Source organism: Diadema antillarum, unplaced genomic scaffold, assembly GCF_040938485.1.
Source record: "Diadema antillarum isolate AM-2024a unplaced genomic scaffold, OU_Dant_1.0 seq00001098_RagTag, whole genome shotgun sequence".
Taxonomy (NCBI): domain Eukaryota; kingdom Metazoa; phylum Echinodermata; class Echinoidea; order Diadematoida; family Diadematidae; genus Diadema; species Diadema antillarum.
Window position 1 is genome coordinate 1,174,994 of NW_027271915.1, and position 17,173 is coordinate 1,192,166.

Below are 17,173 nucleotides of genomic sequence, written 5' to 3' on the forward strand. Positions count from 1 at the left end.
CCTTCTTACCTTTCAGAGCTCCTTGTAAAATATGAACCTATGCGAGTTCTTAGATCATCACGGGAGGATAATACCCTCCATTTCAACAAACTATTATGGCAAACGTAGTTTCAGGCATGCCGCCCCAGAACTGTGGAACAGCATCCCAAGTGATATAAAACATGCGAGTTCCATCAATAAGTTCAAAACGTCTTTAAAAACGTATCTGTTCAGAAAGTAACATAGTGATTGTCGATGATGATTTATGCAGCATTCTACTGTTTCTTTTAAATTTTATATTTTTTGTATGTTTCTTTGTCTCCCTCCAAAGCGCATAGAGACCTTGCCAAAGGTATCATGCGCTATATAAGAACGGTGATAATAATAATAATAATAATAAATTTAATCAAGAGGGAAGTAAAGGCCAAAATTAGTGTAATCAAATTAGAAAAGAGAAGAAATTTCGCTGTACAGAATGGTGCAAAGACTATGAAAATCAGCTACGAAATAAGGAAGATATGCCTCTTTTCAATTTCACACATTTCCAGAAAACAGATCTTGTCCAGTCTTTATGAACGTCCAAATGAGGGAATTGATTATGTCATTACTTCAAAATATTTTTACACTTTTCACCTGCATGTATTTGCATATTAATACGGACTAGTCAAGAAATGTTTTCTGAAAACGTGTCACATTTCCTTATTTCTTACCAGACTTTCCTGATTTTTCCACTATTCCGGAGGGAAAATTTACAATTGAATCCAAACTGTATTACATACAACAGTAGGGATCAAGATCTATGTAAACTTTGAAGTAAATTCACCTTAAAACATTAAGAAGCTCAAATAACAATTAATATTCTAAACTTACTTCTAAAATTCCTTGAATATCGATTGTCTGAAATGGATTTACATAAGTACATTTCCATACTGCATTTTGGTAGACAAAATGTTTGACAAAAGAATATACAAACTCCTGCTTAATCTATTGATATTTAAGAATCCATCTCAACTGATGACAGGGAACCATCTCAAGAGACTGTTCAAGTGAGATGGACCACTAGTTTCTTAATTACTTTGATGTCACATTTCGTAAAAAAAGCACTATGTCGAAGTGATGCAATCTGAATTTTTAAGTAGAACTATCACTCATTGTGATTAATATACCCCCACCCACAACTGAGGGAATTAGATCAACCAGGATTAGAATTTTTTCTTACTTTTTAATAAAGAAAACAATTACCATGGCAATGCACTGTTCCACATCTCAAATCAAGTGCTCAAAAACTGAGTGAGCAAGATAAATAAACTGACGATTTCTATGGTTTTTATTAGAAATTGTGTAACCATGGCAACACAATGTTGGACATTAAGAAAAAAATGAAGTTTGCACAACTATAGGCCCTACAGTCCTGTATATCATAGCCGTCATATGTGCCAAATTTCAAGCCAAATGCTAAAAGGATAAGGGGTTTAGTTGAATTCACATTAGTGTATCATTTTCATGCAAAATATACTGTTACCATGGCAACACATTTTCCACACTGACAAAAGATATTTTGCACATCTAGGTAATGTAGAGGTAACATGTGCCAAATTTGAAGCCAAAATGCTCTAAACAGAGACAGTTAGGAGAATCAAAATGTTTGTATGATTTTCATTGAAAATGCACCGTTGCCATGGCAACACATTGTTTAACAATGATGAAATATGAAGTTTGCATATTTCTGAACTACAATGGTTGCATGTGCCAAATTTCAAGCCAAATGCTCAAAGACTGAGGGAGTTACTTGAATCCAAAATATTTTTGTATGATTTTCATTCAAACTATGTTGTTACCATGGCAACACAATGATCAACAATGACGAAAGGTTAAGTTTACACATCTACGTACATAGTGGTCAGGTGTGCCAAATTTCAAGCTAAATGCTCAAAGACTGAGGTTGTTACATGAATCCACAATATTTTTGTATGCATTCTAGTGAAAAGATGCTGTTACCATGGCAACGCATTGTTCACCACTGATGAAAGATTAAGTTTGCACATTTATATGCTAAAGTGGTTGCATGTGCCAAATGTCAAGTCAATTACTCAAAGAGTGAGGGAGTTAACTGAATCCACAATATTTTTGTATGATTTTCATTCAAAATATGCCGTTACCATGGCAACACATTGATCGACACTTTAATACGAAAGATTACGTATACACATCTACATACCACAGTGGTCTTTTGTGCCAAATTTCTAGCTAAATGCTCGAAGACTAAAGGAAGTTAGTTGAATCCACAATATTTTTATATGTTTTTTGGTTTAAAAAATGCTGTTACCCTGGCAACGCATTGCTCACCACTGACGAAAGATTAAGTTTCCATATCTATATACCATAGTGGTCATGTGTGCCAAATTTCAAGTCAAATGCTCTAAGATTGGGGGAGTTAACTGAATCCACAATATTTTCATATAATTTTCATTCAAACTATTCCGTTACCATGGCAACACATTGATCAACACTGACAAAAGAGTAAGTATGCACACCTGCGTACCATAGTGGTCACATGTGCCAATTTTCAAGCCAAATGTTTGAAAACTGAAGGAGTTTGGCTAATCCACACATTTTTGTATGATTGGTTAAAAAAAACCCTGCTGTTGCCATGGCAACAGATTTATTAACACACACATCAAAGGTGTTTTGCACAAATGTATACTACATTGATCCTTTATCCCAAATTCAAACTGAATTTCTGCAAAACTTAGAGAGTAGTGCAATCCACAACATTTTGTAAGATTTTTATGAAAATCTACTGTTGCCATGGCAACGCATTATGAAATACTCATGAAAAAGGTGTCTTGCACATCTGCCTGTGATAGCGGTCACACATGCCAAATTTGAAGTTAATTGCTCGAAAAATGAGAAAGCAGTTCAATCCAAAAGTTTTTAGGGAAATATGCCGTTGCCATGGTAACGCATTATGCGATACTAACGAAAAAGGTGTCTTGCACATCTACCTTTGATAGCGGTCACACATGCCAAATTTGGGATTATTTGCTAAAGAAAATGAGAGAGGAGTTCGATCCACAACATTTTGTAAGTTTTAAAAAAAAATTCGCTGTTGCCATGGCAACTCATTATGCTATACTGACGAAAAAGGTGTCTTGCACATCTCCCTGTGATAGCGGTCACACATGCTAAATTTGAGGTCAATTGCTCAAAAAATGAGAGAGTAGTTCGCTCCACAAGATTTTGCAACGGACCGACCGCCCGACCGCCCAACCGACCGACCGGCCACCCGACTTCAGAGGGCTTGTGCCGAAAGGGTGGGTTGGGTGGTGGCGCGTCGCGTTAATGGGAACACCACCCTTCGTCCAAAGCCCCCCCCCCCCCCCCCCCCCCCCCGGTTTTGCCGAAAGGGTGCGTTGGGAGCGTTGGGTCGCGTCGCGTTGACTGGAACCCCACCCTTCGTCCAAAGCCCCCCCCCCCCCCCCCCCGGTTTTGCCGAAAGGGTGCGTTGGTACTTTTTCTCATGTAATATTAAAAGACGAGTTTTGAATGTAAAGCTCGATGCGCCAAAAACTGTCTTGTACACACATATTTTCTTCAGTGCACTCTTACAGCTAGCACCGCATGTTGTAAGTGAATGTGTGTGTGTGTGTGTGTGTGATGTGCGCGCGCGCACTGATACATGCAGAAAATGTGGTGGGACGGCCATATGTATACAGTCATGACATCATCATGACGTTTAGCAGGTGTGAGGCAATCTGATGCTGTGATTGCTTTTCTACGTAGGGAATTCCCCATCTTCACACAACGCACATGATGTACATACAGAATGTGTCACATACACACACAACATTGTGCATGCAGACCATATTCAAGCTTTCTACACACAACACACACCCATACCATAACCACATACCAATCCACAGACGATCTTGACACAATCGCAAGCTACATTGTATAGAGATTTACAAATACGATCTACAATTGATAAGAAACACATTATTCATATTGGATTTCATTTGCGAAAAACATCTTCTTACCCATAAAGGTGAGCAATTCCCTCATACACATTACCAAGTTATCAGTATTGATTGAATATGATGGGTAGTCCCACATGTGCAAATTAATGTCTTTATGCCATGCATTCTTTTATGCCTACTGATATAACGAGATATCGGCTATAACGAGGAGAACGATTCGGTCCCGACCATCTCGTTATATGGAGTTTCCCCTGTAGAAGTTTGAAAGCCCCCCATCGATTGAGAGAAAACAATCAGAATGTGATACCAAATAAACTAAAATCAGTCACACTGCTACAAAGTCACATGACCTTTTGCAAGCTGAGGTCAGTTTGGAAGAGAAATTAATGTTTTTCTTTGCAAACATACACACCTGAGAAGTATAAAATAAACAAACAAAAGTAACTTTCTTCAACTTTTATAACTTTTTTTTTATTTCAAACAAGCTAAAATCAGTCATACTGCTACCAAGTCACATGACCTTTGCAAGCAGATATGTCGATTTGGAAGAGAAACTAAAATGTTTTGCAACATACACACCTGAGGACTATAAAGTAAAAAAAAAGTAACTTTCTTCCTCAACTTTCACTACTTTTTTTTTCAAATGAGCTAAAATCAGTCATACTGCGTAGTTTGGGAGAGAAACTAATGTTTTTCCTTGCAAACATACACACCTGAGAAGCATAAAGTGAACAAAGTAACCTTCTTTCTCAAGTTGTACATTGCTTCTTTTTTTTAATTCCAAATAAACTAAGAAGTCACATGAGGTTTCGTAACATGCTAGCCAGGAAGAAAAACTTCTTTTTCTCTGTGAACCAAAAGTCTTGCAAGTATTAACAAAGAAACCCCAAACAAGTTGCTATTTTACACAAACAGACGCAAATCTTGTCCAGAAGAAGTATTTTTCACACATAAGTTAAGTGGCAAAATGATCTTATAACATCCAACTTGATCACATTCACATGCTCTTCAAAATGCATACAGGTAAGAACTCAAGGAAATTAAAAACAAAAACTAAATACAAATATTCAAGCACCTAAAATGAACATCTTGCTTTAGGAACACAGCTTGATACAATATAGGCAAGAAAGTAAACAAATAGCATTCAAAAACTGTCTGTTTCTTATCTAATGTTTGATTCACATACATCACCTTGCACGTACAACATAACCTGATACTGTCCGCTGTTTTTCACACAAAAGTTGTGTTCCGCGTTCTATCGAATGGAAATACACTGCCACATAATATGAATTTTTGCATTTGCAATGTCATCCTTGTTCAATGCGTTTTGTAATGAGATTTGAACACATCATTAATCCTCTTCCTGACAGCTACACATTTCTGAACACTGTAGGCCCTACCAGATGTAATCAATTCATGTACTTTTCAGGCACAAAATTCTGAAAATCGTCTGCAACACCCGTTTAGCATTAAGACTGGATTTTCAGCACGGGTAAAATCTGACACAGAATTACTTATGTGATCCCATGGTATGCATGGGAATGTAGACCGAGGCAATACTGTACAAATTACTTTCTGAATGGCAGATGTACCAGTCCAGTACTCCATTTCTTTGTAGTGTATTTTTCAATGCAGTCGCATTTCAATACGCACACATCAATCTGTCATATTTTCTGAAGAAAATAAACACTAGTCGACTGTATATCCAAACAACAACGATAATGGATAACTAAAACTATTCAAATGAATACCATGATACATACTTCTACATCAAGAGAAGCATAACAATTTTATAGGAAAGCGATAACTTTTCTCAGTACAGAAATTGTCTTTGGTTGTTACCTGTACTTAAGGTTTTCGCATCACAAAATGACCTGTCACTATGCATTGATAAAAAAGAAAAACAATACCAACGTTGATTGCCACAGGCAAGGTCTGATAAGCACACCTCTTCTTCAAAGTAAAATACAAGAATGGTAAACCATATACACAGGTACAAATAGTATCTGTCACACACAAAATTTGGCCTTCAAATGAAAAAATGCCCCTCATTTTCAACATCTGATTGAATCATTCACATAGTCCTTCTTACATGTGATAGCTTCTATCTGTGATCTTTATCTTGATCAAATCATGTTGAGGCCAGAAAGTAAACTTGTGGAAAAAGGATATCAATGTTGACTGCCACAGACAAGGTCTGATAAGCACACCTCTTTTTCAAAGTAAAATACAAGAATGGTAAACCATATACACAGCGTACAATTAGTATCTGTCACACACAAAATTTGGCCTTCAAATGAGAAAATCCCCCTCAATTTCAACATCTGACTAAATCATTAATATAGTCCTTCTTACATGTGGTAGCTTCTATCTGTGATCTTTATCTTGATCAAATCATGTTGTAAACTAAAGAGGCCAGAAAGTAAACTTGTAGAAAAAGGATATCAATGTTGACTGCCACAGACAAGGTCTGATAAGCACACCTCTTTTTCAAAGTAAAATACAAGAATGGTAAACCATATACACAGGTACATTTAGTATCTGTCACACACACAATTTGGCCTTCAAATGAGAAAATGCCCCTCAATTTCAACATCTGATTAAATCATTCACATAGTCCTTCTTACATGTGATAGCTTCTATCTGTGATCTTTATCTTGATCAAATCATGTTGTAAACTAAAGAGGCCAGAAAGTAAACTTGTGGAAAAAGGATATCAATGTGGACTGCCACAGACAAGGTCTGATAAGCACACCTCTTCTTCAAAGTAAAATACAAGAATGGTAAACCATATACACAGCGTACAATTAGTATCTGTCACACACAAAATTTGGCCTTCAAATGAGAATATCAATGTTGACTGCCACAGACAAGGTCTGATAAGCACACCTCTTCTTCAAAGTAAAATACAAGAATGGTAAACCATAGTATCTGTCACATATAAAAGCTGTCCTTCAAATGAGAAAAGTTTAATGCCCCTCATTTTCAACATCTGATTAAATCATTCACATAGTCCTTCTTACATGTGGTAGCTTCTATCTGTGATCTTTATCTCCATCAAATCATGTTGTAAACTAAGGAGGCCAGAAAGTAAACTTGTAGCTATATTATAGCACACAAAAAGCTTTCGCTTTCGACACCAATTCCTACCAAGGTATTGTACATACATGTATTTTTGAAGGCTGGCTATGTACATGTAAGTGTATGAACAAAATGTTGGTGGCATTTGCAAAATTTCCCTCAAGAACAAAAATTTAAGCAAACCTCTCACTTCAGTTTTATTTCTTTTTTCTTTAACTATCAAACACCAATGTCCTTTAGCATACAATCTTGGTCAGATGAGCAGTAGTCTGATTCAATATTTGTATTTAAGATTGTCCTGCAAAGCCTTTTTTTTGTATTTATTCATCAGATTTACAAACAAATGTCTAAACAGAGGGGGTGACAAAACACAACACTTTTTCTCTATTTTCCCTCTTCTGTTTTATACATTGACTCTTTCACTTGTGCACAAAAAGGGAACAAAAAAGAATACTGTCATAATCTCCATTTCAACATTTACATCTGCTTGCCAGAGTATCTCCCTATTGTAATTTCTTCAAAGCCACATGTATGTTAATGGAAGCGTAGGCCAAAGTTGCGTAGTTTGGTGAGATGCTCTTCACAGAGCTGTTCTTTCACTTCATCATACAGTAAGATGTCCTTTATTTCAGTGATGGGATATCTCCTGCGAACACAATCCATCTTCATATGATAGTATGTAGGCACCAGGGACTGACTTCTTTTCATTTCTCCAGTGTTCTTATCCACCCACTCTCTGAAATCTAGTTTCCTTAGGATAAGGTCCCTTGGGGGAAGATTCATCTGCTCACTGAATTTCTGCATACATCCGTAGCATCTGCTGATAAGTCCAACTTTCCTCGCCACCGTAAAGGGTTGGTGAGTTTGTGGCATTCTTACTACGTTCTTGACCTCGCAAGCAGTAGTATTATTTGCTCCCCTCCTTTTTGTTGCTTGTTTCTTTCCACTACCCCGACACTGCTGCTGTAAGGCCTTGTTTACGAGACTTACTGTGGAGGCACGTTTCTTGGCATTGATTGTTACAAGAAAATCAGCTAGTACACCTCTATGCTCGGCTACTGCCAAGCAATGTTCACAAAAGAGTCTCTCATGAAAGCTGAATGACTTGCACTTCTCCTCGCAGACAAATTTTGCCATCTCTCCCTTTTGTGTCACAGTGAAGTTTGATATTTCACTGAAACACACTGTTATTTGGGGGTTGTTGGGAGCATGCACAATGTTTCCAGGTGACTGGAGAATTAGTCCAGCTTTATGCCAAACATCTTGTAGCTGTTCTGAAGTGAAGCCACATACTGAGCTCTCATCAGGTCCTATTGACAACTCTGCATGCACTTCAGGTATCAAATGAGCCTGTTGGAGGACTTCCTTGTGTTCTTCTTTTGACATGTTTCTCCATTGTACCGTTGTCTTTTGGAGATGCTTGTGCTGATGATCTAGTTTGCGTTCCCCAATACCAAGGACTGCCATTTCTAGCTCCCGGTATTTAGAAACGACGAAGTCCTGAAGACATTTTGCAAGTTCGTCCCAACCTTTCTTTCCAGAGATCCATTTGGATACCATGGCATTTATTGACTCGGCATCATTTGTTGTGAATTGCCTTGGTGGGTCTCCCAAACCTGCCTGGTTGCGCAAGGGCTTCAACATGGACGTTTTCACATCTGCAGATTTGAAGCGACGAAACCAAGTAGAAAACTCAGCTTCTCTACCGGATTCTTCTGTCTCAAGAGCATCCCATTGAGGAGCCCATGCTGCCAATTGCAGTTCGTATTCTTCCTCTGTGCTGCAATCAGCCAATCCTTCATACCTTGTACCGTCTACCTGCTCGCCATATATTGAACGTACAATCCTTCTGGCATTTCTTCTGACACCCAGTTTAGCTAGCTTAGCTTCACAGTTTCTCTTATGATGAAGCATGCAATGAAGATGGCTTGAATCCTTGAAGCTCGAGGTGGCTGCTATGCCCTTCTGAAGTGCAATCTCTCCATCTGTCCCATAGAACTGTACGCTTGTGTGCTGAAGACCTTTTGACAACTCGTTCCCAAAGTATCGGTAGGTTTCAAAATCTCTTCTCCCATGAATCAAAATTGCCCCAGGCATCAAGACTGACCTGTCATTGCTCCTGTTAACAAAGTTGTCATGCCGATAAGATGCGATTGTCAAATACATTGGCCCACAATCAAAAGTAGAGTCAAACACCAGAACTTTGCCCTTCTCACAAACGTTTCTCCGCATGTCTTCAGCTTGTTTATCTGTGTACAACACACATCTTGGCATTGATCCACTCCCCTTTTCATGACAAAATTCTACACTCTTCACAAAATCTCCTTTCAAATTCATCTTTAAAAGCTCAGAAAAATCAGAGCTCTTAGCTTTCACAGAACCATGGCGATACACCTGCTTCCTATCCCTTGGTACAGAGGCAAACGAGTGCAGGTCACTTCCTCCTTCTTTCTCATAGTAATCATCCACAACTTTCTGGGCTGAGGAGCAATGTGAAGACTTCAAGTTTTGAAGAAGTTCCTTCTTAGATCTGATATACGGTCGTTCAGAGTGTTTCTCATTACCATGGGGACTGATGATTAGCTCAGTTTTTTCACCTTTCCACTCGTATCTGACCATGCATATTGGGTGCATAGTGCCCTCCTCTGCATCATGCAGCTCATACAGCATTCTTTGAAAGTTAGGAGTGTCCCTGTGCTTATAGTACTTACGAACAAACGTGTATGTTCTACAGCTGCCAATGTCTTCGCTGGGTCCAACATTTCCATCGTTGTTGACTGTAATTCTACATTTGGCCCTACTGGGCTTTTGGTACTTCCCTGTCTCATCACAAGTAATATCTTCTGCAAAACGGAGCTGAGAAGTATCTATCAAGAAGCACAATTCTTGGTCGCAACCAACTGGCACAGAGTTGTTAACTTGCACTGATGGGAACAGCAGTGCCTTTGCTATGCGCTCACTGTCTTTGAAGAAGGTGCTCTTTTCTTTGAAGGCATGCCACTTCTGCTTGTACAATAGAGGTCCAACATTGCTGTTGACAGTTCTTGGTTGGAGTGGTGTCTGATGATCTTCCTCGTCTGCTGAATCACTTGAGATAGCAACCTCCTCAAGTTTTGGTCGCTTGAAAGTGTTGGACCGTTCAAACAAAGCAGTAGACCCAGCTGCAATGAAGACGTCATCTGGATTTCTGAAGAAAGAAAAGTATAAAATAAATACTCTTTAATTCAAACATAATATATAAACTATTACAGTAGAACTTGTAACTGGTTGTAATTGATTGAACCCACATGTTGACTACAAAAATCAGTTGTGCATATTACACGTCAAGAGTACACGCAAATACTTTTTATTAAGTAAATGTCTGGCACATTTGATTTCTGTTGTCATTGAATGCACCCGCTGAAAATTGTGCAGTCATTTAATAAACTTAAACAAACTTGGCAACTTTGACTGCAAGTACGTGTATTGCATGCAGGGCAGCATTATTCCATAGAAGGTATGGAGCATTGCATTTCTCCTCTGTATCACACCACTAAAGGTTGCATTTGGAGTGTGAAGGTATGTCACATTTGGATAAAATTTAAGCTACCAAATCATTTTTTTTTTGGGGGGGGGGGGGTGGTGGTGTAGAGGAGGAGCCTTTCATTTTTTCATTTATGGTAAAATACACATACTATTCTGTCACATAAAATTCAGTTATGTTCATCAACTACCAACCAGTAGGTCCATTATGGGTGCAGACATTTCAGTACATTGCACGGCTTGGACATCAGAGGCTACTTATCATTTGCTGATTCTCATGAACTGTTTCAATGAGCACCACCGTGACCTTCAAAAATGGCCATTTTATACATTAAATCTGGGAATTTAGACATCATCCGCTTTGAAAACAATATCCCCCCTCAATGGCTTTTGAGCCTTCCCTTATCTATTAGATGACAACAAGCTGCCCCTAATTACAATGATGCAAGTCTGTCGCAACGGTGCTCAATGCACCAGTTCACTTATTCTCTCATTAACATTTCAAAATGGTCCCCCCCCCCCCCCAACGAGCGCTGCAAACATACACGGATCCACATCGGGAGATCTCCCGCCGAAAACCCATTTTTGCACAGTCTCCCGTTCTCCCGCTCGAGATTTAATTTCTCCCGCCCTGGCTCTGTGTCTCCCGTTGGAAAGGATTTCTTACTTATTGCTATTGTATGTTGAAGAAAATAAGCCTTCGATAGCCTAAGAGAGCATCTAGAACCCTAGGAACTTCGCGCTTTGCACACATCAATTTGGAGTCTCCCGTTTGCTAGCATTCAGGCTGGAGAATCTCCAGGTCAGAAGGTGCTTTGGGTTGGAGTCTCTGCATCATATTTTCTTAGGTTTTTAACACCTGATGTAATTAAACTAAAATAGCCATGTTTTTCTTCTTTCTTTTCAACATCAGTTTTTAGTGACAATCTCAGCAGCAGTTCTACAGACACATGTATTGTCCAATAGTTGTGACTTGTAGACAGCTCAGGCTTTTTCTATCACATGTATAGCAGCGCTGTTACATGTTATACGTCACCCCTGCCAATAATTTAAATTTAATGTGGTCACATGTGGTTGAGGTGACAAAACTGTACATATTTTATCAAACTCATCATTTGAAAATCAGCAAATACACCACATGATCATCAGGCACAGAGAGTCTCACTTCGTCAACTTACTCTTCATGAACAGTGACCCCAGATGCCCCCTCTTCTTCCTCAGAAGAGATGACTATTACCCTGAAATAGAATAAAAAGAAAGAAAATAAAATGATTCCAGTTTACTGGAGGAAAATCAAGGTAAATAGATGAAACCTTTGGCTCATCTTTCTAAAAAGTAGAAATTTAAGGCTTCCACTTCAAAAGTACATTATACATGTGGTCATGTGTCATAAGTTGGCCCCCTTCTGCATTACAAGGTGATAGCAAAAGTATACACTTCCAGATAGGAAAACAACTAACGCACTATGATGGGGACATGCCCGTGTACATGTATCCCCTGAACCCGTCACACATCCCCCATTCGGATACATTTTGTGACTGCAGCAGGGAGTCCCTAAAATTTGATTTTTCACATTATGTTTTACGGCAACTAAGTGCCAAGTTTCGTAATCTGGTAAAAGCTGGTTCTAGAATATTTCCACCAAAAAAATGTTGCCATGGTAACGAAGACTCTACCCATACCAAAAACAATAGGTGTCTTTGTCTTACCATAATGCACCTTTATACTAAGTTTGAAAATGATCCGAGAAGAACTGCAGCCAGTAGAGTGCTCTCAAGAAAATCTTTACTATTTGCACAAAAGTGCTACCATGGAAGCGATGACCCCGCCCACACCAAAAACGATAGGCTTCTTTACTTTACCTTCTAATATCACTTCTTTGTGCCAAATTTCAAGGCAATCAGGGTAAAAACAGAACATCAGAACTTTTTCTGATGCCCTTCTTTGGCAATAAAAAATGGTGTACTTTCGGAAAACTGATTTAGATCCTTACGGTGAATAACTGTCTAGGGTTTATGATCGTGTAATAATGAAAAAATCTCAAAACATAGGCAAAAATTCAAAAATATACAAGAGTAGGTGTATATTAAGTGTTACATTAGTTATTGGGTGATAAACAGTAAAGAAAAGTAAAATGGCTTTAATTTGATGCCTAATTTGTAGTCATTTGCCAAATTTTGACAAAAATCTCAACATTCTTCCAGAAATAGCACTAAAATGTGCACTTTCCCATTGACTTCGTGCAGGTGGCACCCCTGGTCTTCTAACTTTAGAATATTATAACTCCAATTCTATATATCCTACTTCAGTGAAATGTTACAGGCAAATGGCATGGTAATACAGCTTCAAAATGATACAAAATTTGTTTGAATAGCTGTAATGGTTTTGAAGAAAATCCAAAAAGTGTAAGAGCACCATCATATGGGGGGGGGGGGGACCAGTTCATGACACATGACCACATATGTGCCAGGTTTGAAGTTCTTATCTCCAACCGTTCTTAAGTTATTGAAAGTACAGTGTATGGTCAGGTACATAATGACCCCTTTGCCCTTTGACCTCATGACCCCATGATTTCATCACATGATTGTCACCTTTAATACCAAGGAAACACTTGCTACTTTTGAAGCTCTATATCTCAAATGACTCTTTTTTTATTGCAAGTATGGTGTATTTTCAGGTATATTACGACTATGACTTTACCTTAACCTCCTAACCCCATGATCTCATCACAACATCGTCTCCTCACCGCAACTGCTATGTTTGAAGCCCTTATCTCAAACAGTTAGTAATATATCACAAGTACGGTGTATTTCCAAGTACATAAGGACAAGTAAAATTGATTAATAGTTTCTCGTCCTGATTTTTTGAAAATGAGGAGGGGGTTCCATGTTATTTGATGTGTGATATTTTTCGGATACACAAAAATGTTATTGGGTCAATCTCAACACATTTTTCACAAATTTAATTTCATTTGTACATGCACTACAGAGGCTCAAAACAAGGTGTGTAATTGCATCATATTAATGGTTTTGGTTTTTCATTGTCTATATGTCCTCATATACTTATTTACATAATTTCAGAACAGAAATATCATATAATTAAAAAAAATTGAGGCGGCCATAAAAAAAAAAAAAATGGAGGAGGGGACAAGAAGCCAGAAATCATTCTTATTTGGCCTATTGACTTCTGTGAACTTTGGACTCTTGAAAGTATGTAACTTGCAAGGTTGGATGTTACTTAAGTTATCTCGAGGTTATACATGTATACCTCATCATCTCGTCATCAATATGATGCCATGCTTCACACCCATAGAAGCTCTTCAATTCTGTGTTTCTTTGAATCAATATTTTGTTTGCTTGTCTTTGATAAATGCTAAAAATGAGAATTTTTAATACCCACTGTTATACTGTATTCATTTATGGCACTGCCAGTTAGTATCAGACTATGTGGCAGGGCTGTCAACATTGTGAAAGTGGAGAATGGAAAGCTTAACTGAAAAGTTTACAGTAAAGACTCTACCATTGCACTGACAAAAACAAAACTTACTCGGTTGCCATGGTAGTGATGGTATCACTGATATCACTGGTGTGCTCTGGTATCACTGGTATGCTCTAATGAACTCAATCTGCCTCGGTCATGCATTCCTGTTGAAGAATCTAAAAAAAAAATGAAATAAAAAATTAAACAATGACAAGTCTAAGAGAATGTATTTGAATTATGACTGTGATAATTTTGCTAGCTTTTACTGAGAACAAACGATGGCAGAATGTAATTGCTGTGTCTTACACACTGCCATTGGAGTGTAGAGTGGGTATATGACGTAATAAATCATCGTTTTTTGGTGAGTTTGGTTAGAGCATGAAGAGTGGTGTATAGGTCATAGCATTTGATGAAACAGAAATTGAAAACACTGCATCAGATGAGACTGTCACTGTCACTGCTGTCTGATCTGGAGAATTTGATGAGGCAAACCTTGTGCATTTATGGTGTAACATAGTCATTATAATTATATTCAGATTTGTACTGTAGGCTTTCATAAATAGTATTATGGTAGTGTGACCATATTTCACGCATGTCCTATTTTAAGTTCGCACACAGGGCAATATATCTCAAAAACTAGAAAGAATTTCGAAAATCTGATAGCATCAATTGATAGAGGGACCTCAAATTACCTAGGGTAGGGACGAAATTTTCTTTGAAATTGGGTGAGAAATTGTGAAGATATTGACAAAAAATTGGCAAATTTGCTGTTGAAGTGTTGCCCTTGACCTTTGACCCCTGATCTTTGACCCCATGAACCCTAAATTCTCTAGATAACCACTGCCAGTCAACTATGTTCCATGAAGATTGTAGATACCTTGAACAATTTCTAAGTTACGGAGAAAAAAGTGAAGCTTTACTATTTTTACTTGACCTTTGACCTCATGACTGCAAACTTTCACCAGAGAATCTTAATTGGGTATTGCATGTATACACTAAGTTTTAAGAAAATATCTTCAGGCATTGCATAGATATGGTGGAAATAGTGAAATTTTATGTATTTGACCATAACCTTTAGACCTTTGACCTTCAGCATGTGCACCCAAAAGTTGATAGGCACACCTTCACCCCCTGATACACATACATGCCAAGGGGGTGTTTCACAAAGCCGTTCTTAAGTTAAGAAGGACTTAAGTGCGATTGGTGATCAGTTCTTGTGCTGAATTATTGAGAATCTAGGTATACAGCACACAAGGACTGATTACCAGTCGCACTTAAGTCCTTCTTAACTTTAAGAACGGCTTTGTGAAATACCCCCCAAGTTTCATTAGGATACCTCAAAAGGTTTTTTAGTTACGCTGTCCACAAAATTCATTACGGACAGAAGGACGGACGGACGGACGGACGGAAGGACGGACAGACAACCCGAAAACATAATGCCTCCGGCACCACTTCGTGGCGACGGCGGAGGCATAAAAATAAGAAATACCTTTCTGTACTATAAAACTTAGGTGTTAATGAAGTCACACACACCCACACCTATTTCATGTGCTTCAATTTTACGTATAGACCTAGTAGAACCTATGACCGTTTATATACCACACTACATAATATGTACCTACAGTTTACAGCGGTAAGGTTTCGAGTACTAACGAATTGAGTCTAGATTACTCCCTCCCTGCACGTAGGTCCTACAGCTTGAGTGAGCATGACAGTACAAGCAGAAAATACAATAATATCCGGAGTACTTACTGAACTCACCAGGAAGATGAATAAATAAAGAGAGTTATATGTATATCGCATCGAAAGTGGAGGTACAATAAGGCATTCTGCTCAGCTCTGTTGACCGTCACGGCAGCAGCACCAACTAGCACGTACCATGCAGGCAAATATGCATGCATCATCGAATCACGATATCGTCGCGCGCGCGCCAGTTGCATGTGGAACTTTACTGATAGTTTCGTAAATGTGATTTTTTTTTTAATTGTGTATGTAATATGAAATTTCACTGGAGAAAAAAAAATTCATATCAATTCTGTAGTTTTTTTCAGATGAGAAAATAACTTAACAACTTTTTGAAAAGACGTTCAGTAAAAAAAAAAAATATTTGAAAATCATTATTTAACCTTGGCCACCTTATCACAACGCGTATATTCGGTGAAACGCCCCCCGGTTGTGCCGTTTGGTAGCGTTATCTGAACTAACGCGCCTAACGCTCCCAACGCACCCTTTCGGCAAAACCGGGGGGGCTTTGGACGAAGGGTGGTGTTCCCATTAACGCGACGCGCCACCACCCAACCCACCCTTTCGGCACAAGCCACTTCAGAGTGATTCCTATATACCCCCCCCCCCCCCCCGCTACACACACTATGTGTGGGTGGGGATATTACAATGCCGGAATGGTGTAAATACGGAACTCGCCAGCATCCCTGCGTGCCTTGAAAATCCCTACTTTCAACAAGCCCGCGTAGCTTACCCGGAAAGGTGTCCTTATTGTTTGATAAAATCCCGCTGCGCGAAATGAACTCATGCACAATGAACTCTCGCCCTTTCACTTAGGGCCTGTTATTAGGCCTACCATGTTTTACCTCACACGTAACTTTCATTATGACCGGTCATTAGGAAAATTACGTGTGAGGCAAAATTAATGCCTGGTCACGCATACGCTCTCAACCGCTGATTTTTTTAGAATCTGCCTTTGTATCGCACATAGATTTCTCATTTGTTGGTCTGACTTGTACGAAAATTTGATAATGATCTGTATGAGCTTATTCTTATTACATTCAATGAAACACCAAATAGAATTTACCTTCAGTAGGCTTAGATAGATTAATATTCTCAGAATATTTCTGATAAACAGTAATCGTACATAAGTATAATCTCGGTGATAGGTACGGTGAGGTGGAAGAGATATCTCTCTTTCACATCCCCACTAATTGGTGTAAAGGGGAGGATGGATTCCAATGTCTTTTGTTGATCATGTTAGTTTATACTTAAGCAATGAATGACAGATAATGCAAGTGGCAGAATCTTGGTCTTAAATTCTTAAAAATTTCACGTTTTCCCCACAAATAATCTTTGCAGTGCCTAAAATTATTTTCTTAACTAAAGATTCTCTAGGGAAAGTTATGGGC

The 17,173-nt window shown here is 38.5% G+C and overlaps 1 protein-coding gene across 1 annotated transcript; it reads right to left on the bottom strand.

The window, feature by feature from the left end:
* Positions 1-7,571: 7,571 nt before the first annotated feature.
* On the bottom strand, positions 7,572-14,266 carry LOC139743602 (uncharacterized). The gene is made up of 3 exons (XM_071654076.1): positions 14,106-14,266; positions 11,738-11,797; positions 7,572-10,224 (listed from the first exon to the last, which is right to left on the bottom strand). The coding sequence occupies exons 1-3, from the start codon at positions 14,114-14,116 to the stop codon at positions 7,572-7,574; spliced, it is 2,724 nt and encodes a 907-aa protein (XP_071510177.1). The 5' UTR covers positions 14,117-14,266.
* Between the last annotated feature and the right edge of the window lie 2,907 nt (positions 14,267-17,173).